This window comes from Ammospiza caudacuta, chromosome 3 (genome assembly GCF_027887145.1).
Source record: "Ammospiza caudacuta isolate bAmmCau1 chromosome 3, bAmmCau1.pri, whole genome shotgun sequence".
NCBI classification, from domain to species: Eukaryota; Metazoa; Chordata; class Aves; order Passeriformes; family Passerellidae; genus Ammospiza; species Ammospiza caudacuta.
In genome coordinates this window covers 13834587-13857946 of record NC_080595.1, presented here as the reverse complement: position 1 = coordinate 13857946, position 23360 = coordinate 13834587, and the positions used below count along the sequence as shown (strand labels likewise).

General features: G+C 48.2%; 1 protein-coding gene across 1 annotated transcript; it reads left to right on the top strand.

Moving 5' to 3' along the window:
- On the top strand, positions 1-22738 carry ARHGEF33 (Rho guanine nucleotide exchange factor 33). Its single transcript, XM_058802621.1, has 15 exons — positions 1-22; positions 3276-3325; positions 8664-8828; positions 10423-10544; positions 11378-11520; positions 12534-12593; positions 13203-13418; positions 14030-14159; positions 14882-15014; positions 15765-15848; positions 16599-16682; positions 17418-17566; positions 18455-18613; positions 20301-21054; positions 22601-22738. The coding sequence occupies exons 1-15, from the start codon at positions 1-3 to the stop codon at positions 22736-22738; spliced, it is 2409 nt and encodes an 802-aa protein (XP_058658604.1).
- The last annotated feature ends 622 nt before the right edge of the window (positions 22739-23360 follow it).

Below are 23360 nucleotides of genomic sequence, written 5' to 3'. Positions count from 1 at the left end.
ATGGACACAAACAAACACGAAGGTAAAGCAGCCTCTTATTTCACTTCTTGCAAGAATGAAAGACAGCAAGAGAGAAACATGCTCTCATAGGAGCTGTCTGCTGGCCACCAGCCAGGCCCCTGAGAGCACCTCTCAACCGTGGCAAATGTTCAGTACTTTCAGTTCTTAGAAATATCTGGGGGTTGACATTTTTATTTCTTATTTTAGAACCATTTCCCTCTCCTCTCTGGAAAATACTCCTGTGGCATATGTAATGTCCAATGTGGGAAGTCGTCCTTTTCTTGCCTCGTGCCCCACTTCTGCCTTAGGATGTAGAGAGACTTCTGGCTGTCCAAAGCTGTGTTTTACATGAGGGTGCTGTGATGAGGATCTGCTTCTCTCCCCCATGTGCTTTGTAGAGAGGGGTTCTTGTTCATATTGGTGCCACAACACAGATATCTGCACCAATCCCAGTCTTGCAAGCACCAAGATGTATCCAGGCCACATTGCTTGCATGCAATCAGTCCTTGTAAGGCTGGCTGCATTCTAGAAAATCTGAAAAGCTCAAATCCAGGGTTTTAGTGGTTACTGACTTCTTTCAGAGGAATGTGGTGCTTGCTTTCCACCCCAAACCCCTTGCATTGTGCTTTGCCCTGCCACCTCAGAGGCACTGTGTCCATATGGTGAGGAACTCTTGGAACTGTGAGCAGGGGGAGCAGCTCTAGGAGTGTCCACAGCTGTCAGCTCAGGAGGGAGACTGGACCACCTCTTTCCCTCTTAAAAGGTGCTTGGTGGTGCCACTATTCATGGCATAGTTATCAGAAAAGTTAATTTCTCTATTATTATGATGATTATTCTAATTTGATGAAATTAGGTCTATGTACCTAGGCCCTTACACTACAGCAGGCTGAAAAGGAAATTATCTCAGGGATTTTTTCCAATTAATTGTTATGCCCTCATGGGCTGCAGATGTTCAGTGCAGAAACTGGGAGATGCACAAAGTCCCTTGTTTCCCACAGTGAGGCTGTGAGGAGCCTCCTCTGCTTCAGCTCTTTGCAGTGACTTTATAGAAATTATCTGGGTTTTGACTGGGTACATTCAGAGAGTGCTCATGGCAAAGGTGGAAGTAAAGTCACAGTAGCAGTGGTCCTCTCCCCAATTCTGGTTTCACTCAGGAGCAATTCCTCACTTTTAGTAAATCCAAGGACATTATAGACTGATGCACAATCAAATCCACATGAAAGATCCCTACAGATCTCTGCAGGACATGGCTCAGGCCCTCTGTATCAGATTGAAAGACACCCAAAGAAAATTTGAGAAGGCTCTTCTTTGCTGTGCTATGCTTCTACCTGACACCTCCAGTCCTTTACAGAGCTCTGCACTCAATACACCCACCCATGTTGTAAAAACAGCATCTCCTTGTCCTGCCAGCACCTGGTTTGTGTTGTACTATTAATTCAGAAACTTGTCCTCTTGCTCTCTTTGAGTCAGTCCTTGCTATCCCACAGCAGGAGCCCAACAGACCTGGCATGGGCCTCAGTTTCCGTGATTCAGGAGAGTCACTGTAGACACAGCCCCAGCTCCAGGCATCAGGAGAAAGTTCTGGCCAAAGGTCAGTTCCTAATTCATGTGGTTGCAGAGAAAATCTGAAAAAAAGAACCAGACAGGCCAAAGCTGAAGATGAAAACAACCTGTAATTTAAAAATTGAAACGTGGGACTTGGTGCAGGCTGGCTGATGAGTTCTGACCCCAAACAGCTGGCAGTTTGCAGTCATAGTCACTTCTCCCAGTCAGCCTGCTGCTTCTTGTTTTCCTAGGAGGGAGCATGAGAGGATATTCCCTAGAGGCTCAGTGTCTGACCCAGCTACTCAGCCCCACAGCTGAGAGAGCCATGAACACAGGCAGGAAGTGGCACATGGGCAGAGAGGAGCACACAGCCTCTCTGCCTCTCCCTTCTGCAATTCATGGGGGAATTTGCTCAAGTTCCTCTGAATCAGGACAAATCCTGGAGACCAGAACAGGGCCATTTCATAGGTGTCCTTGCTGGTAACCCACATTCCCCCTCAGGGGTAAAGAAAATCAGAATGGAGCTATGCCTTGTATAGCTCTGACTTCCAGGCTTCAACTTTCCACTGGCTGACTGTGCAGAGTTCTCCCTGCATGCTTTTCCAGCCTCTGCAGGACTGGATTTCCGTGGTCTTAAAGGCCCAGGTTGGAAAAGCACCAAGCATCTGTAGCCAGCATGGAAAGAAGGTGCTTGGCTTCCCCTGGAGTTGGGCATGGGGTTATTGGTCATGTCTGTGACTTAGCAGAGATGAGTGAGGCAAACACTTGGAGGCAAGAGAAAACCCATCTGGTGAAGTGGCGTTCCCAAGGGGAATGAGGAACAAGAGTAGCATGGTGTTTTCTGGGAGTGAGATCCAGCCTGATGGAGGGAATAACACCAAGGCCATTGGACTGCAATTGCCTCAAAGGGCAACGGCAGCACAGCCAGAAGTGATTTCTGTTGGACAACTGGAGGTCTCTGCACAAGACAGTTGGACTACATGACCTCTAAAAGGTCCCTTCCAACTCAAATGATTCCATGATTCTAGGATTAATGCCTAGAGATAATGTCTCTGCAGTGTCCAAATACTTCTGCAAAATAGATATAATCTCTTCCATCAGCTAAGTCTGTTTCAGCAATGTTAAGTTTTACAAGATCAGCTGGGATCACCATACCACAAACCCCAGGAATAACAAAACCAATGAAAAGGTGTACTTTTGGGAGGTTAGAAAAGACATCATTACCGCTTGGATTGCATTGTGACAAAATAAAATTTAAAATATATAGATAAGGTATTTTGCCTTTTGTGGAGGTGATAGAAATACGTACAGATATAATAGAGGACAAATCTGACTGTTTCAGTAGAGAAACAGATCAGTAGTGCTTTAGGACAAAAAAAAAAACCCCAAAAATAGTGTTATCTAAGGCTGGTACACAGAACTACACTTCACAGGGAGCAATTTAGTCCTAATTGCACATACAAGCTTTCTCACTTCCTTGCATGGATCAACTCTGGCCAGACAAAGGACAGCAAATAAGGTGAATTTAACATCTGAATTTAGGTGAGTCATTCCCATTTTATAATTGCAGTTTATTTTACAAAAGATATGGTGTTCAGACCTCCTAAAGTGAGACTTGAGTCCTTTAAAACTGATTTGTTCCTCAAGAGGGACTTCAAACCCTCTGTTCCAGTTATTAATAGCAGCCATTATAAGTCATTTTAATTGACTGAAGTTCTTTATTCCCACAGGAGGGACTGAAAGTGTGCCTGTGAGTACCCCTGCAACACAGATTTCCCAGGTAAAGATGAGCAAAATGCCCTAAATAACTCCAAAAGTTTAAAGAGTTACTAATATATAAACAGTAGTTAAAAGCTAAATTAAGTTGAAGGAAAAATGTAGGCATTTACAAGAAACATGGTGACCAAAACATGCACACTGCATGAATAAATACCATACATCTTGGGCCTCATCTTAAAATACCTTTCAGTAAAATTTCTCTGCTCACAACCAGTTGTATTTAGACAGGTGATTTGTGAGCTCAGCTAATTAAGCAGCTGACATCATTAGCACCAACTAGAGAATGTCAATTCACTGGGCTGGGGGGAGATTTCATGACTGAGCTTTATGAGCTTTCAGCAAACCTGCTGAACTGTCCCAGGAGCAATGATCTGTTGACTGACATGGGGCAGGGGTGTCTTATGCAGCTGGGGCCAAGTCTTCTGTGGGGCTTTGGGTTATCCTGGCAGCCTCCCAGCTCCTCAGACCATGGAGCGCTCTTGCCTGATAATCCAGAGCAGCCAGAGTGTTGAGTCTTTCTGCATGTCTTTGTCTGGCCTCCCAGCTAGAAACCCTGGTGATCAGTTCCTCCTGAGCTCTGTGCCTTGTCTTTGGGCTAACATTTTTGCTGCAATTGGACACCATAGATGCTGTAAGGTTGTCTATGACCACAGCCCAAGGAATATCCGTCCTGCAAGATGCAGTTTCAGCCTTTCCATAGTGATGTTTCCTACTCATTTCCAGTCTGCAGGAAATGTGACAGAGTTTTAAGCAGTTTAATCCCTGGTCTGGTTCAATATGGAACCATAATCTGAGAGAGGAAACATACCCCTGAAGTGGAAATCAGACTATTTGAGACCTCTCTTGCCACCATTGCAACATTAATGTCCATAATTGCTTGCAAGTGCACCATGGCAAGTGGAGAAGGCACTGCTTTCCATGAGCTACCCAGCACTTCTGTCATCTCATCCTCTTTTCCCATCCAGAGAGCTCCAGGGGTCCAGCACAGTGCATCCAACATGCACATGGACTGTGTGCTGGAAACACCAAGCACACATGTTGTTTTCCAGCTGACATGTGGATACCCTCCTGAGTCCTTACATGTCAGTCACCAGCTGGCTCCTCCCTTCTGCTTCAGCAAAGGCCCTCTGGAGGATGCAGTTACCAAAAGGGACCGCACAGATGTGGAGCAAGGGCTGATGGGTACTTGCAGCTCCCTTTAAGTCATCCTTCTCTTCTGTACTTTGCTGCTCTGACTGTATGCCTACCATCCTTGCCTAGGAATACATATGCTGGATATACTCCTAGGACCAGCTTCTTTACCACTGTACACCACTGCAGCTCTGCTGCTCTCCTGCTGTAAGGCCCTGCAAGCCTTCCTAATGCTTGGCTGTAGGAGTGCTGCCCTTAAGCACGGGAGTTAGTAGCTGTTCTAAAAATTAGTTGTTTCCTGGTAAAAGCACACATCATGCAACTGTGAAAAATCAGATCCAGGGCTTGTGTCAAACACTGGATTTTGTGCCTGATTGGTTTCAAGCAGTGTCCTCAGGCAGCCCTCTTTTGAGATACAATGTCTGTTTACTTCTTCAGAGCAGCCCCAAAAGATGTGCAGTGCTGGACAGTGGATAAGCTGGGGAAGCACCACAGACAGTACTCCTTCATGGCCACAGAAGGTTCTGCTCTTTTCAAGGATATATTTATAACAGCAGAATTGTTCTGTGCAGTATTTCTGTATCATGAGCCTGTTTTCTACTGCCTTTGACAGGCTCCAGCTCAAGGTTCCAGACAGCAGGTCCTGTTCTAGTGTAGGACTGAGGCAGCTGCCACGGATGCAGGTGCAAATGGCCATCCCTGTGGAGACAGGGCCCTGGACAGCCTGGCCAGTGCTGGGGGAACCTGTGGGGACACAGCTGCTCAGAGAAGGCAGGGCTCTCTCCCATCCCTTCAGTGGCAGCCAGGACAGTGGCCCAGCTCACCAAGGCTCTGCTGCCCTCTTTCCATCCCACTCCCTCCTTCCATAAACCATCCCCATCTGCTGTGCAGAACCATCCTCCCTGGGCTGCCTCAAAGCCTGAACAAATCTTTAGGCTGCAAGACTGTTGTTATATTTTACAAATGTCTCAAATTGCTGGCACCCACCAAGAGAGAGAGGGGAGACTCTGCAGTTTTGCTGCCTCGGCTCCAGGACGCAGCATCAGTCCTGTGCACCCTTTGTGAACAGCATGGCTTTTCCACACAGAGCTGAAAATCATCAGGGCAGCAGGTGAACTAGGAGTCACGGGGCCCAAGAAAGACATACCTACAAACACAAGGCACTGGATACCTCACTGCTCTGCTTTGTCAGGTTTGAGGGCCACAGTCCAAAGGCAGATGAAGTCTGTACCTGGTACTAAATTATTTAGATGCCTAAATGCTTTTTTTGAACAGCTGTTGGACAGGTTTGAAGGACTCCCTGTGACTATGCAGATTCATTTATCCTCTAGGCATTAGTTCAATTTAAGTTATTGTTTCTTAAATTCCACAACTTAAATGTTAAATTACATCTTTAGTCCCATGAATAAGTGAGCCAGGGCAACACATTATGGTTTAACTGTTGCCGTATTACACAATCTGTCTTTTTTGGTATGTGTTGCACTTAGAAACTTTGCAAACACAGAGTTGGCTTGACTTTCCAGAGGGTCACAAACCTGTGAAGTACCTCTCTGGTCCTGTAGGCATAGGCCATCCCTGTAGAGACAGAGCCCTGTCACTTGGCCAAGACATGGGCAGGGCCTGATACCTCAGTGGCTTCCATCTGTTCTAACAGCTTATGGGATTAAAGGATGGTTTTCTACAGCTTGCTTTTAGAAATGAGCTCTAACTAAAATCCATAGCTACACCATGCTTGGCAAGAGTTTAAAGATAATGTGCTGTTCCTGTATCACTTCACTTGATTTTGGATCAACTCTGCATCCAATGCAACAAGAATGTATTTCCCTCTATGCTAACCCTGACCTGCTCAGGGTTTCAGCACTTCTTGTTCCATCAGACATGCTCTGTGGCTGGTGGTGTTTCTGGCTGCATTCATCCCTCAAGCAGCAACACAAGGATGCATTTCAGTGTCTGAAACAGCCACTGCAAGCTGCATGGGGCTGAGGAAGGATATATGGGGCAGGACAGACTCAGGCTGGGCTCTGGAGCACTGAGATGGACACACAAAGAAACTAAGCTAGCACTGTCACCACAAAACCAGAGATTGGCCAAAAGCAAATACCAAAGTAACAGGTCACTGTCTGCTCTCAGATGCAGAGGGTATTTCATCCAGGCTCTAATCCAAGTCTTTCCTTTTGTTGGCTGAACTCTGCTTTCATAGAGTGTTTCAGAGCACATGGACACCAAATTCTCTGCAGTGGTCCACTTTTGCTGATGCTTTGCAGCTTTTCTTACTCTGAAACCTCAAGATCAGCAATGATTCCCACCCCAATACCCTTCAAAGGATCTGTGTAGTTTACCCCCTTTCTGGAAGCATCTGAGAAGGAGATGGCCAGGCTTGTAGGCAGAAACATTTCATTCTCAGCTTATTCTCCCCAGACCATGTTATCTCCAGGGCCAGCTCTAAGGACTGCTCCACTGCTAGCAAGACTTGGGGCTGTGATACCTCCATCCTGAAGCAGATTTCTAAAATGGATAGCATAGGTTAGAATGGAATAGCATATTCCAGTTGGAAGGGACAGATCTTGCAAATGAACCCTTGTCACTTGGAGGGCGGTGTGTGATGCCCAGCCCTGATGCAGGCTGGCAGACAGACTGTGCCTTGGCCAGGTCAGCTCAGGGGGAAAGTCTGTCCTTAAGCGCCTGCGAGCAGGGATGGGAATATTAACATTTTGCACAGTCACAGTACTTTATAACCCTCCCTTCCTCCCCCTTCTCCAGGCACATATGTTAGGATGTCTGATGATGCCACAACCATTTGGGCTGAGATATCAGAAGCAGTGTGGTCATTGTCTGCCCTAAGCAGCCCCTCTGACCCTTCAGACTACATGCACAGGTCACAGGGTTGACACTGTGACCAGGAGGGGAGGGAGAAAGTGTTCAGCCAAGGAGTCTGGAGCTCCAGCTGGCCTGGGGACTCAGGGTTTCATCCTGATGAAGGAAGATGTCCTCAGCCTCCTGCTCCCCTCTGCATGGTCCCAGTGCCTGTGGTTCCTGTCAGTCCCGCTCCTCCTACCCAGGCACTCTGGAAATGTGTGTCCAGGCTCAGAGTGGGGGCTGTGGGGTGAGTGCTGGGGATGGCAGGCAGACATCCTCTGGAAAGACACTGCCAGCCTTGACCAGAGGAGGCTGGTGCGTGCCAGTGCCCCGAGGTATCGGAAGCCATCTCTGCTCCATTTGCAGGACTCAAGCGCCTGAGTTCCCGGGGTGGCTCTCCGCTTACCAGCAGTGCTCCCGTTTTGGACTCAGTTTATAACCAGATGTTAGGCCGCATTTCTGTTGTAAAGGTAAAAACCTCTGTGCCGAAGCGCCTTGGGCCGCGACCTCGCTGAGGGCTTTGTGCAGGCAGCACGAGCCTCGCTCACAGCACTGGGGCAGAGTCAGGCTCACCAGCCCCAGCTGCTCCCAGAGGGAATTCCCTGCTCTGTGCCAGCTGCTGATCCCCGTCACTGCCCACCTCCACACCCGCCTTGTCTGCTTGCTCTGCCAGCCTGGCTTGCCCCGGTCCATCTCCTGCTTCACCCAGCTATCACTGCCTGCCTCCAGCTTAGGTGGTGAGCACAGGGCATCTAGGGACAGAAAACAGAGAGAGTGGGCACAGTGTCACTGTATGCCAGGGGAAAACCTCCTGTTCCCTCCCCAGCACAAGTTAGAGCTGCCTCCTTCCATGGAAAGAGTCCATGGCAAAGGACAGAGCTTCTCCACAGCCCTTGGAGAGCGAGGGGCTAGATCTGTGTGTGGAGAATTCCAGCCCCACGCATGGGAGGAGGACTTGCTCAAAACCGGACACGTTCTTGATTGCTCAGCTGCTTTGGAGATTCATAATCTGGCTGCTGTTATTGCAAACCTTCTTGGCATGTTTCAGACTGTCCTCTCCTACTACAGGCTGACAGGCTGCAAACTGCCAGGGAGCCTGGAAAAACTCAAAAAAGTTTTTTAAAAAAGTCTGAAAAAGGGCACATTGATTGCCCAAGACAAACACTTCCTACTCTGTACCAAGACTGCAGCAGGGGCCAAACCTCTCCCCATGTTTCCCAGCCATGAAAGGAGGAGGAGAAAAAGGACAGCACCTTACAGGATGGGTTACACCCAGCCTTTGTGACCCTCGGGGACACAAACACCTGATCCTGGGAGGAGGGACTGAACCCCCCTGTTTGTGGTTGCTGTAGTTGCAGGCATTGGCCTCTGAGCTGAAGGCTGGTTTCACAGAAGCAATGCAGGAGCTGTCACGCATCCAGCATGGAGAGTATGCCCTGGAGGAGAAGGTCAAGAGCTGCCGCTGTGCCATGGAAGAGAAGGTGGCCGAGATGAAGAATTCCCTCAACACGTTCAAGGTAGGAGTGTGACCTGTGGGGGGCTGCATGCTTTCCACGTGAGCTTGCCTGGCACAGGGAAGCATTCCCCTGCCTCCATCAATGCTCCCTGTTTGCAAAGAAAGTTAGTGAGCAATTGTTTTGGATACACCTGGGGTACTTCCTTTGGCTTTGGGTGTCCCCTCACTGCTCCAACTCACACGTATCCCACACCCTGGCCCATTTAGCCTTCTTGACTGGCCATGAGGCAGTGCTGAGACTTGCCTGGGCACAAAGCAGTCTGGGCACAAAGGCTGCACGTGCCATGGATTTATGGCCTGCTCACAGGCTACTGCTGGGCCACTGTCCCACACTTCTCCTTGGGTCGGGTCTCCTGCATTTCCTGCAGGAACCAAAGCCACTGGGGAGCAGCAAATTAACATAAAACCCTAAAGCTTTTTGAAGTCGCATTTCCACATGGCTGGGAGGAAGTGCAGCCTGGATTGATCTGGCCCAAGAGGATAAAGACAAAGGGCTGGAGAGACAGCCTAGCAAGAAGGCTTGATGTACACTTTAGACCAGCCAGTGTCTCCATGCAGAAAGTGGATGATGAGGCAGGCAGAGGAACTTGTTTATAGTTTTTATTCCAAATTTTCCCCAGGGGGGTTTGCTGAGTCAATAAAACCTTGTGAAGCTAAAGAGGGCTGCTTACTGACAAAGCCCATTACTAACCCTGTGACAAGGAGACAGATGGCACCAGGCAAGAGGAGCCCTTGGTGCCAGATGAGCAAGGAAAACAACAAAAAGGGCAAGGGCACATGGGAGAGGTCTCAGAGCAACCAGACAGAGGGTTACCCAGGACATTGTCATAGGGGAAAAGGGGATTTAAAATGCAGACACAAAGAATTATGCAAGCAACAGAAGGGGCGAAGGCTGCTCTCCCTCTGCCTCATGCCCATGTTGGCTATTCAAACACTGAGCTCCCACTAAAGTCACCTCCTTGCCTGGGGGAAATCCTTTGGTTTCCATTAAACTCTTGAGTATTTCTCCTCAATCCTGCTGCTCACACTCATGGAACCTGCAGGAACTTCATACATCAGAGCTCTACATCTGAGTAAGGCTTGGCTGAAACTGCTTGAGGGAGGATGGACAGGGAAGATATGGAGTGCCTCATTTCCTTAGGAAACCAGGCTAAAAGGGCAGATCCATGACCTGATTGGCAAAAGCTTATACATGTGAGTGCTCACACTGGAATCTCAACCAGGTGCAACATGTGACTACACATGCTGGAAAACTGCAGAGGGAAATGTGCTCTCTAAGGCCCACCTCCAAATGCCATTAAGGGCAGGAGTCCTCCCAATGCTTTCAGCTGGTGGTGGATGAAGCCCTGAGTCTCATGTCCCACCAGTGCCTTGATCATGGGGCTCTGTGCTGGCTTGGTGAGTGGCCTGTAGGATTAAGGATCACCACATTGTGCACAGCAGGTGTTACACATGCTGGCCTTGCAAAGGAGGAGTGTCTAATCACAGAGCCACTCCCCAGAGCACCCTGCAGCACCTTCTGTGCACACCAGCCAGCACTCAGAGCTGTGCCACGTAGGGCTGATGGGAATGCTGTGCTTTTGCCTGTTTCTCAGGAGGAGCTCAGCGATGCAAAGTCAATGATTGAAGAAATCAGTGCCAAGCAGGAGGAAATGCAACAGAAAATCGAGCAGCTGCAGCAAGAGAAGCGGCGGGAATCACGGAAAATGAAAGCTAAGTAAGGGCCCAAACTCCAGGGTCCTGAAAATGCTAATTAGCAGTGGTGTCCATTTTGTTCCTTTCTGTAGAGCATAATTTCTTAATTTTTTTTCCTGGCTGGAAGTGTGTATCAACACTGTTTATGACTAGAAATGCTTCAGCTCACCCCAGACTCCAAGACACACACCCCACAGAGCAAAGACAGAAGGAAAATGCTAACACCTCACTGTGATTCCAACAGAAAACCAGCCCCCAGCAGCTCCCTGGAGAACCAGGGCCTGGCAGAACAGAGACCCCCTAAAGACATGCTGGGGCTGTTGAAAGTCAGAAGCCTCCACCATTCAGACAACAGCACTTCAATTTCCCCTTCCAGGCTTGCAGGACTCAATGGGCTCCTGATGGTGCAGTCCTGCTCTGCTTTCCTGTCACCAGCCTTTTCTCCTCTGAGCAGAGTCAGGGAATGTGCTCACACTGATGCTGTGATGAAGCAGACACTTGTCCAGCTTGGTCCTAATTAGCCTTCTTCTGAAAACAGAGTTTTGATCATGAGTCTATACAGCTGCCTTGATGCAAACACTTTGCAAATCTAGGCTAGCCCCTCAGCTAATTAAGCTATTTAATTAGATGAAATATGCTCTGCAAAATAATAGATCTGAAATAACCTTCTCCTGTAGCCAGTGGAAGTTATTTCCAGAAGATTGTTCATGAACTGCCAATTCCATCAAAGCCAGCTCCTTTCCTGTCTCTGCTAGAGTTGTCCTATTTCTGACAGTGTTGGCCACAAATGTAGTGTAGGAGTTTCACCTGTAGCATTCAGACTTTCCAAGCACCTCATTCTTTGTGTTTGTACAGGAGAGCACAGAAGGATGACCACGGGTCACAGACAGTGCCAACACCTCTCCAGGGCAGCCCGTTCCGATCCATCAACCTCCCAGAACCTGTGCTGATCAATGAAGATTTTACAAGTCTTTTACACAATGTCACTTATGAAAAAGGTAAGAAACAGAATAGGTAAATGCAGTGCCTTCCTCAGGAAAATAATTCAGAAAAAGATCACTGGGGTAACCTGGGTTCAGGAAGTATTTGCTTTGCAAACACTGTCTCAACATCCATTTCTTGCTTCCTCCAAGGAGAGGGATACAGGCTAAATCTTCATTCTGTAGTGCCAGTGGCACTGATACAGAACCAAATGGGGGCTCTTGATAAAAATTCTGGTTTTGTTTCTGTGTGAGGGAGCAGGGCACAGGAAGGAGGATCACACCTTGATGAAGAAAACACTGTCAACTGCCAAACACTTGGAAGTTGGAATCAAAAGAAAAGGAGATGGACCAGAGCCTTTGGTTCTATAATTAAGTCTGGGGGTCTAAGCTGGTCTATCACTCTCTTGCTGTTCACATAGGAAGACAATAAAAACATATTCATTAAAAATGTCAACAAAGGCAGAGATTAGATGAAAACCATGTGCTGTTTTCTACTCTGTTTCACTCAGAACCTGTCAATCATAGCCCTCCTCTGCCCCATGCTCTGAGGTGGCTTGTCAGCCCTCTCCCTCACATCCCTCTTGCACAATCACCTTTCTCACTCACTTCTCCACTGCTCCTTTCTTTCCAGTCTCATCCCTCTGCTCTTCAATTAGCTCCTTTCCACTGAAAACATCAGTCCTGTCTCTTTGTCAGGTCTCCATCCTCTTTGTTCTGTGTATCAGGAGTATCCTCTACCAACCTGCACCTGCATGCCAGGAGAAGCCAAGACTGCTCACATTCCTCTGCAGTCACACAGCACTGGGCACAGCAGGGACCCCACATTATCTGTCTGCAGGGGCTACTGAAACACAGACTTGTGACAAGAGCCCAGTAGAAAAGATCCTCCTTACAGGAGAGTCCAACAGGGATGTTTTCATAGCAAAACTGAAAGATTGGAGGATTTTGCCCTACTGACAGGGCTTGGCAGGAAGAAGCAAGCTCTACAGTTGCCTTCTGTTGCTAAAGTTCCCTTTGTTCCTCAACAGTGTCTGACACCAGGATCATGCCCATGGGAGAAGGAGGTGTGAAGGTCATAGCAGGCCCAGGTAATAAAATATCAAGCATCAAAAGACAGCAAGACAATGATTCTATTAGAGTGCTGCCTTTACTGCTCTGAAGAAATGCTTTCAGGGAAGGCATTTCACAGGGATGTCTTTCACTCTGCCCTGTACCTCCATTTTCCTACTTGCAGTTGAGATATGAGGGCAAACCTGTGTCCCTGAAGTGTCTCTGGTGGTCAGTACCAAGGATTTGGCAGAGAAAGCCTTTCTGCTGTTGCTTTCTCAGATTCTAAGTGCTTTTGCAGAAAGGAAGAATTGAAGCTTCCTGATGTGACAAAGAATAGTGAGAGCACCACTTTTCCCACTTGGGAAGAGAAGGTGTTTCTGCTTCTCTAACATATGTCTAATTTTGGATCTTATTTGGCTTGAAAATAAACGCTGGCAGAGTGCAAACCTTGTTCTGCTGAAGAGCTCACCAACTGCACTTCCTTTGTAAATTAACTCCACAAGGCTACAGCCCTTGTGAAGCACAAAGAATGCTCCAAATTCACCTTCCAGTGCCTCAAATGGATGGGAACACAGCTGCTTGCTGCAGCATAACCTGTCAGAGAGATGCTGAGATGTCAGAGTCCATAGAGCTGTCTGTCATTGCAGGAGCAGCCATAGAGACAGATGACAGCCTCAAGCCTTCCCTGGCAACAGAGGGACAGTCAAAAATGCATCTGCCATCAACAGTGTGGAAGCAGCCCAAGGACACCAAGGACTGGGGAGATGAATACATTTCCAAAGAGCAACCAGAGAGAGGGAAGGACATGGGCCAAAGCAGATACAGCTCAGCAGACAACATAATATGTGAACCCTCTTTGGCTGGTAAGGAGTAGAAAACTCTGGCTAGAGAGGCTCAAAGCTGGTGTGAGCTGGCTGGTGATTAGCATCCATGGAGGAGACACACAGGCCAGTTTCTGCTGCTGGGGGGAATCTCTCAGGGCCTCACACTCCAAGACCTCTGGAGTATTTGTTGGGGTGTGTGACTGACAGAACCACTCTGTACCCAGGACAGCCCTTCTCCTTTCCAAGACCTGCCAGGTTCAGAGTACTGATGGGATTGCAGCAGAGCAGCTGCTTAAGTGGGTGAAAAATACTCTCATTCTGCAGGGTTTCTGCAGCATGGGAAACCCTGATATGAGTTGTTTTGCCTTTGATTGCTTGTTTTGTTATTCTTAGAAAATTTTGTATTCATAGGGGGAAATACATCTGCATTGGAGCTTTCTCAGCAAACTGAGGCACTGGTCATGGCTGGGGCATGCTGTAGCATCAGGGGGGAGTTTTACATTTTGGGTAAATAACACAGAAAAAGATGAGGCATTGATATAATTTTTAAAAAAGCTTCTCCTTTCATGATCTCCTCACCAGTCTAACATGCAGCTGTCCTTGAGGTCAGTATTTTCTTATTTTAAAACTTAACCCTTGTCTTCTGGAAGCCAAAAGGCAGAACATCGCCTTGGAGCTGCTGGAGTCAGAAAGGAAGTATGTCATCAACCTTTCCCTCATCCTGAAGATCAAGGCCACACTGCAAGGGCCAGATGTGAAAAGAAGCACCAAAGAGAGAAGGTATTTGATGTAATGTGCTCTCTGTCTTTTGGGGAGTTTTCTTCAGTCAATATTACTTCTGCATTATCACCTCACAAACTTTTCTTACATCCACACAGAGATCTTTGAACACTTAGTTTATTTCTAGTTGAAAACTGGAGGCACTGGGAGGTTTTTGCAGTCATTAAAGACATTCCTACCTGTCCCTTGCATCTTGTCCACCATCTTCTTTCTGATTCTGGGTAAAATCAATGTGAAGTGGCAGAAAGGCAGTAGGACATTTTGACCAGCTCTGCACCAGTGGGTTGTCCTGTGAAAGGGCCTGACAAATGAGACAAGACAGAAAGTTGGGGAGCTCTCCTCCAAGCTCTCAGTGGCTCAGGGCCATGCTCCTGCATCATCAGCCACTGCAGCATTGCCTGGGGCTTTTTAGTGCTGCTAATTCTGGTCAGCTACTCAAGGCATTGCAAGGAAAGCCTAAGGAGCTTTAAAAGCACTTCATTAATGGCCAGCTGGAGAGGATACTTGCATGTACACAGCAGCCAAAACAAGACCCCCCAGTGCAGCCAGGGCTCCAGCCACAGGAGTCAGTAACACCTGTGCTATTGTAGCAATAATGGTGCAGTCAATCTTACACGTGCAAGGCTGCGCTGGCCACTCAGGAATGCCCACCTCAGCAGATTTCACTTATTAGGGATGAGGTTTTGCTCTGTGTAACCCAGTCTGGTTTGGTCTCCCATCAGCTTTTTCCCCAACTCTTTGCGGTTCCTGGTGCAGCAGCACGTGGATTTACTGCATGCTCTCCAGGAGAGAGTCCTGAGCTGGCCACGACAAGGGATCCTAGGAGACATCTTCCTGAAGCTGACAAATGATGAGGTATGGTAAAGACCTCTCCAGAATCTTCTGTCATGTTTTATGACATTTTATTGAGGTGCAGGTGGACCAAGACACCTTGAACAGAGGGGCTGTGCTGTGCAGCTGTGGCCTGAAGGGAAAGGCCTTTCAGAAACCCCCTTGGAGGACAGTCCTGGGGCATGGCAGCCCCTCTGGTGTTCAGGGATCCCACATGCCAGACCCACCTGTGGGCCAGAAGCCCCATAGCACAGCTCCATAAGCTCCATGAGACCCAGACCTGCTTGCAGGAGCCACACATGAGCCTTGACACCTTGAATGGCTGTATTTCCAGTGAGGGTGTGAAAAGAGAGGGGTTCTGATGCTCTCCTGCCCCAATACACTTGCTCAGAGTTCTGACAAGCAGGTGGGCAGGCAGAGGCCCACATGATTTCTTGCATTCACTTCTGTTGCCCTGGTGAGCAGCAGGGATGAGTAAAAACTCATCTGATACTTTATAAATTTTAACAATCTTAGATAAGAAGAGCTTTTTACTGCCCAGCCTCTCTACCCCTCCCCACCTGCAGTAAAGCTTTACACACAGTGCTCAACAGCTGAACACATTTTATAAAACAGACTTTCCTGAGAAGTTCCAAGCCCTGAAGGAGTGAAACAGCAGCTCTGCTGCACTGGTGACCTTCCAGCAGTGATAGTGGGGTATTAACTGTTTGGCTGGCTCTGTGAGCAAAAGCCTCTGTTAAATTTGTGTGTTCTTTTCTCTTTCTCTTTTGTTAGAATAATTTTCTGGACTACTATGTTGCTTACCTGAGGGACCTGCCAGAATGCATCTCTCTGATCCACGTGGTGATCCTGAAGGAGGTAAACATCCTGCCTGCTTCCCAGCATGTAATGGCAACATGCAAGCCTGGATCTCTCCTGTTATGCCTGCCCATGATAGGACTCTCCTGCCAATCCACTTGTTGTGTTTCCTGGAGGTTGCCATGGCTGACTGGCACCTACAAAAGGCAGCTTTGACACCTTCCTCACTGTCTGAAACCAAAGCAGCTTTTCTGCTGTGCCAGGAAACAATGTCTCAGATTAAACCTCCCAAAAGCTTGCCTATGAACATGCTATCCAGATCTTTTCCAGGAACTGTCTCCTGGAAAATGGAGGACTCAGCCAAACAGAGGGATTGAGTCCTTTAGAGGGAAAAGTCTTCACTTTCAGCTTCATCTGTTTGGGTCTGGATTCTTGATTTAAACTTAGAAAGTTAAATATAAAGGTAGTTTAAAGTGCAGTAACCTAACCCCATTTGCTTGTTTCCAATATATTTTAATTTAGAAGTCAATCCCATTTTGTTCAATTAATTTGAGCCTAAACTAAGAACTTAATTCTGAGCACACTTTTCTTGGAGTTTCACTGAAATTTAACTAGTGCACTTTCAACGTGCCCCCCTACTTTACTAGGCTGAGTGTCCCTAGTAGATAATCCCCAGCCTAAATGCCTGGTGTGCCCCTGTGAACTGTTGTAACTCCTTACAGCACAACTACTCATTAAACCACAGAACCATCTGGAAGGAATTGTGTTTTATGGGTGGAAAAGACCCTTAAGTCACTTTCTCTATTTCAGGTAGAAGAAGAAATCAAGTCTGATCTCTACATTCTGTTCTTTCATATAGTCCAGCGAATTCCTGAATACCTTATTCATCTACAGGTAGGGCCCCAGGATGGAAACTGTGCTGTTGAGCTCTAATCACATCAGATGACTTTTGACTCAGAGCTGGTATTTGGGCCTGTACAGGTACAGAGACCTGACAAACTCAGCAGGTTCTTTGAAGAAAAAAAAAAAAAACAACAAACTTCTGAAGGGAAAGCCAGCTAACAATAGTTTAAGTTTCATCTTTTTCACATGAGGCTTGCTTATATTTGTGAATTTCTCCAATTGGCCTGACAGAAACAGCTTTTGTCCCCTGGGAAGCCAAAGGCTCTGCTGTCTGCTGCTCTGGGAAAACAGGAGGTCAGAGATGGGACACATCTGAGAGGGCTCCTAGGGCCCAACCACCTGTCCTACAGAGAGATGGCTGATAAAAAGAGTTCTGGTTCACAGAAGGCTTATCTGAATTGTACTGAAACATTTCAGATAAGGCGAATACACAGAAAGCAAACCCTAGAAAATCAAAACATTGGTTTATTCCCTCTAAGCTAAACTCAACCAGTGCATCCCCCACCCATTCTGTGATTAAATTTACAGTGGATCCTTGTGCAATTGTACTGGGCTAGTGGGAGGCAGGCCCCATCCAAGTCCCTCAGAAAATCATGGTGCCTAGCAAAGCTTCCCCAGGGCACTGCCATGAGCACTCCAGAGCCCTAATCCATGGTTCCAGTAGTGCCTTCTCCCCAGAAAGGGTCAGGACAGCCTCCCAACAGCCTGCTCTCCTCTGTGCCTCAGAATGTCCTGAAGTTCACGGAGCAAGAGCACCCTGACTATTACCTGCTGCTGGTGTGTGTGCAGCGCCTCCGCGTTTTCATCTCACACTACAGCCTCCTCTTCCAGTGCAATGAAGACCTGCTGATACAGAAGAGGAAAAAGCTGAAGAAGTAAGCACAACATCTACTCATTGTCTCTGTCACCAGGGAAAGGAGGGGTGGGGGAAGCCTGGCAAATAGGGGGTTTAGGTCCAGGCAAGATCAACAGGCACATTGCTCTGTTGAAATAAAACAAAACCCTTTGCATCCAAATGCTGGAGAAGAACCACTATTGGCATTTGCCCTCCAAACTGAGGTCAGACTTGGGGTGGGCCCTTCTGCCTAACTCTGAGAGCAAAAGAAATATCACTTCTAAGTCCTTCTAAATAAAGCAGCCACATGTTTCATGGAATAATTTGATTCCTTAAGCTGGTGGCAAAGTCACTCCCCAGTGGGAAAACACATGGGAATTTAGCTCTGGCAGCTCCAGGCCCTGGTGAGGGTGAGGACTGTTTCCCTTATAGGCTGAGACTCCAAAATAATGATGTTATTTTATTTTTCTGGGGGAGGACGTAGGAGAAATAAAAGTCTCCCATAACCTGTTTAACTGTGATGGAAATTACCTTGAATGTAGATTCTCAAGTTGTAGTTCAGAATAATTCCTTGAAATCAAGGCTTTTAGTAAAAATCAGAATCTGGTTGCCTTTGCTCTTTGTGATGATTACCTGAGGAGCAGAACAAGTTCAAATTTCAAGGGAATCTTCCAAGTATGGAGGGTGGTAAAGGGCTGGAGCAGATTGCTGGGGAGGGACTGCAATTAGGAGAGGTGTTAAGAACACCACAGAAAGCAGGATGCCCTGCTGGCTGGAGCAGACTAGGTGGAACAGGCTCTTCCTTGGGGTGGGCAGAGGTGAACAGGAATATTAAGGTCCCTCCCAGTCCTGTTTTCTGTGATTCTACACGCTCGTGCTCATTCCCTGCCTTATTTCTTAGCCCGACGATGGATTTCTCCTCCCTCAGGTCATCCCTGGTGAAGCTGTACAAAGGTCTCACCTCCCAGTGCACAAGCCAGGAGGTTTCTCCAACACCCAGTGCAGCATCAATGCGGGACAGTGGCATCCACACTGAAGAGGCCATCCAGTCATTCCCAGCAGCACCTTCCTCTGGCACAACCACCCCGTAAGCCTGTTGTCCTTGTAGGCAGCTTTCAAAGTAGGCTGAAAATTCTCTCCTCACCCACAGCATGCCAGTGACACTGGGCAGCTAGAGGCTGTAATTTCAAAACCACTCCCTGTCCATGGATAGAGAGATGAAGGGCTGGCTCCATCCTGATATCCCCTACTGTGTGGTTTACAAGCAGGGGATGTTTCAGAGCTCTAGCCAGGGCTGCCTGCTAAGGCAGCATGTCAGGGAGGATGTGAATTTGTTTAGGCCTGACAGTGGTGTGCACAATAACACTCTGCAGTATTCACTGTCAACATTACAAGAGCTGGGAAACAGGACCAAGGTCTCAGAGCAGGGAAAATAATACTCTTCCACACAGCAGATAACTGAATGATGTGATTTGCTATCACAAGATACAAGTATGAAATGGGTTCAAAAAGACGCAAGACTAAGTCAAGACAGATAAGGGCTACTGGTAACACCTGGAAATCTTCACAGAATCACAAAATATTCTGAGTTGGAAAGGACAAGGATCATTGAGTCCAACTCCTGACCCTGCACAGAACCATCCTCAAAAGTCACAGAAGTGTGCCTGAGAGCTTTGTGCAAACACCTCTTGAACCCTGTCAGGCTGGTGCTGTGACCACTGCCCTGGGGAGCCTATTCAGTGCCCAACTACCCCCTGGGTGAAGAAACTTTTCCTCATATCCAGCCTAAACCTCCCCTGACACAACTCCAAGCCATTCCCTCAGGTCCTGTCACTGGTCACCAGAGAGAAGAGATCAGTGCCTGCCCCTCTGCTGTCCCTTATGAGGAAGCTGTAACTGCAGTGAGGTCTCTCCTCAGTCTCCTCCAGGCTGAACAGACCAAGTGCCCTCAGCCACTCCTAATACAGTTCCCCTTTGGCCATTTCCAGCCTAACAGGTGCCAAATGAGATGATGATCAGAGAAGCACTCTAGACTTACATTTATTCTTATGCCAGCAACTTGTGGCTATTGTGCTTTCTTATCTCATTTGATACTAACAAGAGTTTGGCTGCATCATTCCCAGTCCCCCTCTGTTAGCAGTGTTACAGATCAGTCTTAGCCTCCTTCTCCCCAGACTGCCCAAGCCAATCTCCCCCCTCTCAGACAGATTGCTCCAGCCTCCACCTTGGCAGCCTCAGCTGGCACCACCCCCACATTGCTCCTGAGCTGAAGACTCAGCTGAAATACATGGAGGGTAGGAGCCCTCCAAGTATACTCCTGACACATTTTGGGGACAGAGTCACCTTACCCAAGAGAGAAACCCAGCCCACCTGAAAAAACAACCAGACCACAGGAAAGTGAGGCTCAGCTCCTACATTACAGAAAGGGAATGAAAGTTAGAATCTAAAATGCAGATGAGCAGGAGAGAGATGGAGCAGTTGCCTTCTCATCTCAGTTTCTATTCATTTCATGCTGTAGAATACAAAAGTCAGACAAAACTACTGGATAAACAGTTCTGTCTCTCCAAGTTTGGTCCTCCTAACCAGCCAGGCCATTTCTGTAAGAGACACCTCTGTTACTGTTCTCCAAGACAGGAGAGTACCTTTTGGCCATAAAATCAACACAACAGGGCTGGGGGAGTGAAGGGGTGGGGGGAATTTGTCATGCTGTCTGTCATCCTTTAGTATTCCACTTCTGTCTGTTTTTTTGTTTTGTTTTGTTTTTTATTTCTAAGGCATTTGATGCCGCAGATGAAGAAACCGCAGCCAACAGTGATGGAGAACATCCAGGCTGTAAAACCCCCTGACTGGGAGATGGAAAGCAGAAAACACGAGAGGCCAGAGAACATCCTTGCCTCTTCTCAGCTGACAGAGCAGGAACTCAAGGCCTTGACAGCCCCCTTGCAATCGATCCCCGAAATGGAGTACGAAGCGCCGCCGGCTGACGCGGTGGGGAACACCGAGAGAGCCATCAGAACCTCCGTGGAGCTGCTGCAGGATGCCAGGAACTTTGCACCAAGCTACGAAGAGTTTGACTACCCTGGGGAGGTTTTCACCATGCCAGGCCCCTACGAAGACGACACCTTCCAAAACCTTGCTCTCTTTGAGAACTGCTCCCCGGCCTCTTCCGAGTCCAGCTTAGATATTTGCTTCCTTAGGCCTGTGAACTTCACCTCAGAACCAGAGAGGACAGACCATGCCTTGCAGCCCCTGCCTAAGAGCTGCACTCCCGTGAGCAGCAGCACCTACAAGCGTGAGATGTTCCACAGCAAAGGGAAGCAGCTGAGCAGGTCCCTGAAGGAGCTGCCGCGCAGCGCGGAGGGCGTGAGCACCAGACTCTACAGCACACGGAGCAGCAGTGGGAGCCGTCTGCAGCAGAAGCAGGACAGGAATGTTCAGCCTCACATGATCTCAGCCTCATCCCGAAGCTCCCAAAGGAGCTACTTCCCCCCACAGAGAGGAGCGGGTGAAAAACCGAGCTTTTTGGAAGTAAGGAGGCTTAAATAGGAGGAGAAAAAAAATGAGGCACATGGTGGTGCAGCAGGAGCAGCAGCAGGAGAAAGATGCGAGATACAGTTAGAGTAGAACATGCCAAAACAGCTTTCAAGCCCACACATTCCAAGACCTCAACTGCTCGTTTTCACACACATCTTCCCCTGGGAAAAGCATGGGTTGAGGTGCACAGCTGGCTGAGCTAGAACACCTTTGAGACAAGGTAGCCTCTTATGTGTCTCCACTGTCACTGAGCTTCCCCCCCCAAGGTGAATGTTCTGAGCAGGTCACAAAGTTTACACAAAGCTGTTCAAAATTAGTGCTGTGGTTGGCACCCAGTTAAACAGGTGCCTTTCCACCTGCTGTGAGGAGTGCTGGGTAAGTGCTGGATAAGTCCTGCCAGTGTAAACCAGCATGACTTGGCCAAGCTCAGCCCATTTACACCAGCAGGGATCTGGTCCATAGGTTTTGTTTCACCTGTATTTTCTGCCTGGATTGTACAGACCTATGCCAAACTCTGTGTGAGAACAGTCAGAGCCCACAACTGTGTCCCTCAGGTGGGACATGTCAGAGCTCTGTAACCTTTCAGGGACACCAGGTCCTGCAGGAGCAATGTTTCTGTAGCTTGCAGTGACTGTTCAGAGTCAGCTTTGGGCTGTCACAGCCAAGGAAGAGGAGGCCAAGGGTGCTCTGAGGTGCTTAGATGCAGATGATGATGGGAGATAGGTTCCAACAGCCTGACTGAAAAGGTAGCAAGGAAACTTCAAAAGAAAAGAAAAAAAATAAGCAAAGCCTAGTGAGTGAAGGAGGTAGTAGAAGGTTGAACAGGGGAGATGAGGCAGAGGGGAGAGCCATGGGGACACAGGCACCCCAGGGAAAGGGGCTGATGAGCTCTTTGGCACTCACCTGCACAGAACTAAGGCCCACAGCAGGGTGCAGATGTGGAGCTTGTCCAGAACTGCAGGACATGTTCTCACCCCAGTGCAAAGGAAATCACCATGGCAGTGGTGGGCAGAATTGGAGAAAAGGGTCTTGTCCAGAGTCTTGCTGAGAGGAGCTTGGCACTCTCCCAAAAGAGGGACAGCTCTTTTAGTGGCACATTTACCACAAGGTGCGTGTGCTAATGAGATATGAAACCATGCAGCAGCAGAGCCAGTAGAACAGTTTTTCACATTTCACTGCTCCAAAGCCTGATGCCTCCCTGCTCTAGGGGAGAAAGGAGAGGGCGGGAAGTTCTTCCAACTGCCCAAGCTGGCTTGCTCCCTCACTGGCAAAAGAAGCTAATGAGCTTCCTCTAAACAAAAAGCTTAGCAAGAAAGGCTCCAGTTCCCTCTAACAATGCTTATCCTTCTATTCCTCTGTCCCTGCCTCAGCCCTAGAGCCAGGAACAAGCTCTCTGCAGAGGTACCAGTGTTGCTTCCCAGCCTTATCAGCACCTCCTCACCCACCAGGTCCCTCCTAGTACAGAAAGAGAGAAATAGAGAGAGAAGGGAACAAGAATGTGAGGTTGCAAATGCTGGTTAAATTGTCTTTTCCCTTTTAGGAGCTCCATGCAGAAGACAACACCAGGTTCTGCCAGAAGGATGACAATGAGCAAACATCCTTCAGCGACCACAACCCGCGGCACGAGCCCAAGGGGGGGTTCCGGAGCTCCTTCCGCAAGCTCTTCAAAAAGAAATAAGCAGCCCCAAGAGAGGCAGGCCACAGCCAAAGCACAGCAGTGCTTCCCCAGGCCCCCGGGGGTGGAGACAGACAGCAAGGCCCCAGGATCCCCCTGGCTAACACAGAGGGTGGAGGGTGGGGGAGAGGAGACTCTCACAACTGCCTTACAAATGCATCCTGCTCTTCCTAGCACAGGGCAGGGCCAGGCTTTGGGTTGCAGTGGAGCTCAACCAGCAGGTCCAATAAGCACAGGAACTTGCTAGCTTTCATCCCTACCTGACTGAACTAAGTTTTGGAAAGCTTTGGCCGAACCCTTATATCTTCTCCTCCCCCTCATCCCCCAAACTGCTTGATTTGCTGTACAACTTTGCTCTTCCAAACTCAAGGCAGGTCTTATCTGGCCTCAACCACAACAGAAAGGTTACCTTTGCAACCCTGGCATCCTGGCCAGAAGTCTAAAATTCCCTTCTTTCCTCTACTTTCCAAAAAAACCTACCATCAAAGATGCATTCCAGGAGGCCAGCTTGCATTACCCAGGTGGTTTGAGAAGGTCTAAGAAGCATCAGCTGAAGCACCTGAGCATTGCATTGCCTAATCAGCAACATCCTTTCTTTTGGACTTCCATCACTCACCAAAATCCT

Coding starts and splice junctions, on each gene's coding strand:
- ARHGEF33 (XM_058802621.1), top strand. CDS start 1: ATGGACACAAACAAACACGAAG. Junction 8,829..10,422: donor ATTCCCTCAACACGTTCAAG/GTAGGAGTGTGA, acceptor CCTGTTTCTCAG/GAGGAGCTCAGCGATGCAAA. Junction 17,567..18,454: donor AAGAGGAAAAAGCTGAAGAA/GTAAGCACAACA, acceptor CTCCTCCCTCAG/GTCATCCCTGGTGAAGCTGT.